The sequence below is a fragment of the Echinops telfairi genome, unplaced genomic scaffold, assembly GCF_000313985.2.
Source record: "Echinops telfairi isolate 266 unplaced genomic scaffold, ASM31398v2 ScPeMD7_9;HRSCAF=40, whole genome shotgun sequence".
NCBI classification, from domain to species: domain Eukaryota; kingdom Metazoa; phylum Chordata; class Mammalia; order Afrosoricida; family Tenrecidae; genus Echinops; species Echinops telfairi.
In genome coordinates this window covers 73,495,518-73,503,094 of record NW_022103906.1, presented here as the reverse complement: position 1 = coordinate 73,503,094, position 7,577 = coordinate 73,495,518, and the positions used below count along the sequence as shown (strand labels likewise).

General features: G+C 41.7%; 1 protein-coding gene across 1 annotated transcript in view; it reads right to left on the bottom strand.

The window, feature by feature from the left end:
- Positions 1 to 5,621: 5,621 nt before the first annotated feature.
- Positions 5,622 to 7,577, bottom strand: part of AADAT (aminoadipate aminotransferase) — a 33,446-nt gene continuing 31,490 nt past the window's right edge. The window contains exon 13 of the mRNA XM_004696122.2: positions 5,622 to 6,133. Within this exon, the coding sequence (XP_004696179.1) occupies positions 6,092 to 6,133 (42 nt within the window). The 3' untranslated portion in view covers positions 5,622 to 6,091. The remainder of the gene's footprint in view (positions 6,134 to 7,577) is intronic.

The following is a 7,577-nucleotide window of genomic DNA, read 5'->3' as shown; positions in this document are numbered from 1 at the left end:
GCCTTGGCATTTTCAATATTCTTTGCCAGCACCGAAATTCAATGCATTGATTCTTTTTCAGTCTTCCTTATTCACTGCCCGACTTTCACAAGCACACGAGGTGACTGAAAACACGTGGCTTGGGTCAGGCACACCTTAGTGCTCAGAGTAACCTCCCAACTTTTCAGCACTCAATAGAGGTCTGATACAGCAGATTTACCCAATGCAATGTGCCTTTTGATCTCTTACTGCTGTTTCCATGAGCATTAATTGTGGATCCAAACAAGACAAAATCCTTGTTAAGTTCAATCTTTTCTCCATTTATCTTGATGTTACCTATTGGTCCAGTTGTGAGGACTTAGTTCTTCTTGACATTGAGTTATAGTCCATACTGCAGGCTGCAATCCTTGATTTCATCAGCAAGTGCTTCAAGTCCTCCTCACTTTTAGCATACACGCTTGTGTGACCTGCTTAAAAGCCTTCCTCCAGTCTTGATGCTGCATTCTTCATGTAATCCAGCTTCTCTGAACATTTGCTCAGCAAATAAGTGTGGTGAGAGGATACAATCCTGACACATACCTTTCCTGATTTAAAACCATGCTCCATTCCCATGTCCTGTTAGCACAACTGCCTGTGATCCATTTGCAAGTTCTGCATGAAGGCAATACAATGTCCTGGAATTCCCATTCTTCTTAATATTATCCATGTTTATTATGTGATCCACAAGACTTTATTATATGATCCACAAGTCAAATGCCGTGGCATGGTCAACAAAGCACAAGTAAACATCTTTCTGGTATTCTCTGCTTTTAGTCAAGATCCATCTGATTGCCTTTCAGTTTTAGGGATTTAATAAAAATGGTAACAGGGAATTAAATGTGTTCAGACTGGGTCAATGTATTCATACTTTTACCTGGTCAACAATTCAATCAACATCACCTGAATGGGATACATCACTGTTTAAAGAATCCTGGAGAAAACTTAAGGGAAAAAAATCCATTTCCTATCAGTCTGTGTAGTTGAGAAAGGGAGACTATCAATACTTCTTAAATTACCTTTCCTTGTTTCCCTATAATTGCTTGTCAGAAGTTCTTTTTGTGAAGAAACAAGCTTATTACTTCCCCCCCTCCCCGTTTTGAGATGAAAACAGTAACACACATAATTTAACTCAGAGGGAATTGTTTTGTGAATATGGTGTTCTTAAATTTAGGGAAGCTTACAATTCTTTCAAGGAGTCCTGGTGGTGCCGAGCTTAAGCATTTGGCTGCTGGAAGTGTTGACAGTGCAAATGCACCAGCCACTTTGCAGGAAGAAGATATGGCAGTCTGCTTCTGTTCATTAATAGCTTCGGACACATTATGGGGCAGTTCTACTGGGTTGCTTTGGTGGAAATCTGCCCAGCAACAGGCTTGGTTTGGTTTTTTGACAGTCCTCTCTAGAATGGCTATGGTTAATTTGCTAACTGGCTTTAACGTGAACAGAACCCCTTGTTATTATGTCTGGTATGTCTAAAACTATGATACCTGTTGGTAGATACTGGCTTTGGTAGTTTGAATGAAAGGGAGGCAACCACCCCTAAAATCCTGGGTCAGCAGTTTTATCTGAGATGTGGATGTAATGGCCAACCAAGGGCCATGTGGCAAGTCAGGAGTTATAGGGCCTGGGAGAGATCCTACCTGCCATGTAGGTTTTAGGCAGGAAATGCTTTAAGCTCTGAGGTTATTTACTCTATTAAGAAATAACCCAATTCTAACTCATAGCCATCTTATAGGACAGAATGGAGCCTACAAGAAGAGTAGAAACCCTAATCCATAGGGTCTCAGACTATAAATCATTACGGAAGCAAACAGCTTCTACTGTCTCCTGTGAAGTGGTTGGAAACACCCGCCTTGTGGCTAGCAGTCTAGCGCTTAACCCACTGTGACACCAGGGCTCCTCTGATAAATCATACCCTTAAAAATCAAGGGCAATGGTAAAACAAGTGGTGTTATTTAAAATCAGCCAGAATTGTAGCTTTTGAGAGTTTGACATTACGTATAAAAGTTTAAAATCTGAAGGAAAAAAAAAGTTTAAAATCTGAATACTCTTTAATTGAGCAATTCTCAATTTAATGTTTAGAAACAATATAAAATTATACGAAGTTATATTTTCAAGGCTAAATTTGAAATGGTAGCATTATTCAAAAGGGCATTGGTTAAATGAATTATTGTCCTTCATGCAATTAAAGACTCCCCCGTCATGGCATGTGTAGATTTATGTTTATTGCTATGTCAGGCCATGCGGTAGGGAACATGTTAACACATTCACCTTGGTATCTTGTGCCTGTGATCACTAAGACTGAGGATGATGGATGCCCCTGGGCGGCACATCTGTTAATGGTTAAGGTGTGACTACTAGCTGGGAAGTTAGTCAATCAAATGCACCCAGAAGCATCTTGGAAGACAGGCTTTTCCATATTCTTCAGGAAGGTAATCACCTTGGAAAGCACACGGGACAGTTCTACTCTGCACACACAAGCTTGACATGAGTTGGAATTGAACTAACTAATTTTCAGATCTAGCTAAGGTTATTAATCAGTTAGTTAGAAAATATGTAAATTATCTGATGGGCCTAACCTATTCACCCAAACTGAAATCAAACCATGGAGCTGATTCTGACTCATTCTGCCCCGTATTTTCCCAGGCTGTAAATCTTTATGGGAGCAGGAAATCTCATCTTCCACACTTGGATTAGCTGGTGTGTTTGAACCTTGGACTTTGTGGTAAGCAGTCCAATGCTAACCTGACAGTGTCACCAGGGCTCTTATAGGTTTTACATGTATATGCCAAAGGATGGATAATAAAATGTGGACAGCAGTTAATACTGGATGGTGAGAGAGTGGTTTTTATTTACGTTATTCTTTACACTTTCTGGATTATCTGAAAAACTTTATATAAGCATATATAAACCCAAGTTAAAAAGTGCTAGAAAATCTGAAATGTTTATTAAATAAAAATAACGAAATGTGAAGCTATTGTTTCTGAACACATCTTCCACCAAGGTCTGTATACCTCTGAAGGCAGGGTTTCCATCTCTAGATGTTGCGAATTGAGGAAGGGTGACCAAAGACAGGTCGATATATCTGAAATGGGGTGCTGGTGAAGAACACTGAAAGTACCACAGACTGGCAAAAGGGCCAAGGAATCTGTCTTGGAAAAAGGACAGCCAGAAGACTCCTTAGAGGCAAGGATGGTGAGACTATGTGTCACATGTATTGTGGACGTGTCAGGAGAGACCAGTCCCTGGAGAAGGACATCCTGGCTGGTAAAGTGGAGTGGCAGCAAAAAAGAGGAGGCCCCTCGACGAGATGGATTGATACAGTGGCCGCAGCAATGACCCCAAGCATACAAATGGCAGTGAGGATGGTGCACGTTCAGCCAGTGTGTCCTCTGTGGTCCAGGGGGCTCTGTGAGTCAGCATGGACTAACGACGTCACCAGACCTCCTTCCGATCATCCCGTGCTCTTCGATTTGCACACCAGAATGGTAGTTTTGGCATCCTTAAGGGACTCAGATCATGTTCTTTCTAAATCTTCTTTGAGTGTGCAGAACAAGAAGAAGTCTGAAGGAGCAATTATCTGGGCTGTAGAGTCGGTGAGGTAAGGTTTCCCAACAAAATTCTCAGAGCGGCCTGTGATGGTTAAGATGTATGTCATCTTGGCTAGATCAAGGCTGTCAGTGGTTTGGCAGTTATGGTATAGTCATTTCCCATGAGATCTGATATAATCACTTCCATGATGAGATCAAGGAATTTTTCTTGAGGGGTAAGACTGACTCTTTTTATCAACATTCTGGAGAGATTTTCACGGTACCTGGTTATGACATCTGGCTTATCAACAATGACTTCCAGGTTTTTGGACTTAAATGTGCAGCCTGCTGTATTGCCTGTCAATCCTGGGATCTGTTAGCCTCTGCAGCCTTTGAGTCAGCAGTCTGCCACCTTATCTGTCGATCTTGAATGCATCTGCCTTCACAGCCTGCTCTCTGACTTGCTTATCTTTGAGGTTCATCAGCCCTTGCAGCTAGCTACCTGAGTCAGGGGAAGCCTTCATCTAGCTTGTAGACTTGGAACCTGCCAACCTGTATGTGGTAGTTACATCATCTGGTGTCAACTTGAGACTATTAAGAGTGAAGGGGTGGAGTGTAGCCTGTCAATCAGGTCGCAGCTTGATGACCTCATTTGGAGGCCTAAGGCGATAAATAACTCACCCGAGGCCAGACCCGCTCTCCCTGCCTTCATCTTCCTGCTGAGAAGCCACATGGAGCTATGTTGATAGAGCCAGGGCCTTGGAGCTAGAAGAGCCATGTGGAGACCCACACCAGCACTGAGATGCTTCCACTGCCACTGGATCCACAAGACTTTCAACCCACTGACCTGTGATCTTCCTGCATTCGGCGTCATTGCATGTGCTACATGAGTTTGAAGAGGAAATTTATAGACTGGTATCGGGCTTATGGGCTAATATAGGTCTTATGGACTTGATCAGGACTGGGCTGGGATGTGTTGTCAATATATAATTGCTTGTTGATTTGTTTTTATTCCTATCATGTATGAGTCTCCCTGGATTTGTTTCTCTAATCTACCCAGACTAACACACCATACACCTACATAAACATCTCCTTGAGGAAAAGCTCTCTGTATATATAAACATATAAGCTTCACTGGCTTTGCCTTGCTGGAGAGCCTAACCTAAGACAGACAGTCCTCGCTCTTCTTGGAAAGTGAGCAGGTGCTTTGTCATCATGAGAAAACAAAAATTCTTTGGTGCAATGTTCCTGGCCTTCTTCTCTCCATGACCGTTTTAAATTTTCTTAAAACGTCCCCATAAGTTCCTATTATCCTGTGTCCTTTAAGAAAACATATCAAGATTACCCACTGGCAATCCTACCCACCCCCCACCCCCCAAAAACCAAAAGACAGTTGTCATAACCATCTGAGGTCATCTCTCTCCTTGAATGTAACTGGCCAAGCAGATCCCCTTGGAAACCACTGCTTTGACGGCACCGTTTTTGTCCGGTGCCATCGAGTCTGCTCCAACTAAGGCGACCTTTTGTTCCAAGGACAAAACGCCCGAGCCCGTGGTTGCAGCAGCGGTGTCAGTCCATCTCCTGGGGGCCTTCTCCTTTGCTGCCCCTCCTCTTCACAAAACACGCCCTTTTCCCAATGGCTGGTCTCTCCTGACAACATGTCCACAGAACATAAGGCAGAAGCTATCCACAGTGCCCTAGGGAGACGCAGACCAGTGTATTTCTGAGAGGCCTTGTCTACAGCCACCCACAGATCACAGAATCAAGTTTAAATATGTCTTGTCTAGGATCAACCCTTGTTTGTCTGAACTGGAATTCTAGTGGCAACACTTTCTGGCTTACTTTCGTATGATTTTAATAATCAGGCAGCAAAATAATTATTTAAAGGGAATAAAGAAAATCATTACACAAGTGTATCTTAAATTATCTCAGAAGGTTGTAATAGATGTAAATGCTATAACTAATAAGAGTCTGTTTCTATAAATGGTGTAGTATGATGGAAAAACAATGAGGAAAGATTTTCTCAGTCCACGATCTCTCCTCCTTACTTAGAATAAATGATCTGATTCTGCGAGGTGTGTTTAATTGTGGGATTTTATTTGTAAAGAGATTTGTATGGTATAACAGTATCTGTTGTGCCTTTACTCATTTATAATGGGAAAATTCTAACATTCTTACCAACAGAAAATTTCTTACAAGTAGAACATTTAACATTTGATCCAAAGAGAGCACCACCTTAAATTTCTAGAACAAATCATTGTAAAATATTAGGTTCAAAGAAAATTTGAACCATAAAGAACCTACAGAGTCCTTTACAGTAAAACCAAAGATAAAATAATTTTAAACTGAAAATTTATCAAATGATATAAATGGATTAAAAAGATATTTTGTCAACCTAATGGATTAAAGATTTTTAAAATTATATCATTACATTACAGAAATGACATATTAAATTCAATCTATAAGTTCAATAAAGATCATCATTTTATCCATCCAAAGCATAGAGATATTTTATCGGATAAAATCCATGAGTAATCTCGATTTCTTCATAAAGATTCTTTGATAAGTTGGGCAAGCCTTTGAAAAGCCTAAAATAGAAAAGAATAAGAACTGATGAAATTAGGATGCTACTTAAAAAACGTCGACTACTAACATCTGAAATTCCAAAAACAGTGCATCTACTTCTTAGGTTAAGACAATAAAAAATCAAGTCTAACATTAGCTCTCGCTAGGTAGGATACAAGCAAAACTAAAATGGAGGGAAAAGGGAAAAAAAGAAAGAAAGAAAAGAAATGGGTAGCGGGGGCAGAGGGCACTAACCCACCCAAGGGGAGGGTATTGTTTATATCTCCACAGGTAAAGAGGAACCAGACTTCAACCCAGTGCTCCAAGATGTGAATGCAACATGCCAACATGGAATAGGGAACCAGTGGAGAGGTCTGAGGGCCCAGCCCCAATCCAACTATGTGGACACCTGCCCCTCCCCCCAGAAGAATTTATTTCAGAGGAAAGCACTGAATCTGCAGCTCAGGGAGAGGGACATGTCTGATCAGAGCACAGTGGAGCAAATGAAGGGGGAGGAAGAGAGAGTGGAGCACATCCTGGCCCACCAAGCCTTGACAGCGAGATTCCCACTCAGAGCAGCCATTCCAGAGAGGACCATGTGGCCGGGCCTCACTATGAGACACGACATCCCTCACTGACCCATAGCCCTACAAGGGACAATACTGGAGACACAGTGTGGGAATTCCGCCTAATCTGATCCTACCACACCGAGGGAACAGAGTAACAAAGTCCCCGGGGAACACCAAAAATAGACTTTGGGGCCAGGGCATGGGACCCCATCAGACTCGACCAGAAAACACTCCTAAAGGCCAACTAACAGTCCTTGAACTAACTACCAGCTTTTCTTTCTTGTTATTGTGTTTGTTTGTTTTTTTGTCATCAGCTTGTTGGTGGTGTTGTTGTTTTGTTTTCTTTTGTTGTTTGGTTTTGCTCTGTCTTGTTTTTGTGCATGTTATTATCTCCCCAGGTCTGTTTCCATAAGATAGGCTGGATGAACTATCTGGAGGAGAAAAAAACAAGACGGACAGTTCGGGGGAGACATGGGAGAGGGGAAGGTGGGGAGAAAGGAAGTGGTGTTAACAAACTCAGGGACAAGGGAACAACAAGTGATCCAAATCGGTGGTGAGGAGGGTGTAGAAGGCCTGGTAGGACGTGACCAAGGGTAAAGTAACAGAGGAATTACTGAAACCCAAATGAAGGCTGAACATGATAGTGGGACAAGAGGAAAGTAAAAGGAAATAGAGGAAAGCGCTAGAAGGCAAAGGGCATATATAGAGATCTAAATAAAGGCATGTACATATGTAAATATATTTATATATGAGGTTGTGGAAATAGATCTAAGTGCATATATGTATAGGTTTAATATTAAGGTAGCAGATGGACATTGAACCTCCACTCAAGTACTCCCTCAATGCAAGAATATTTTGTTCTATTAAACTGGCATTCCATGATGCTCACCTTCCTGAC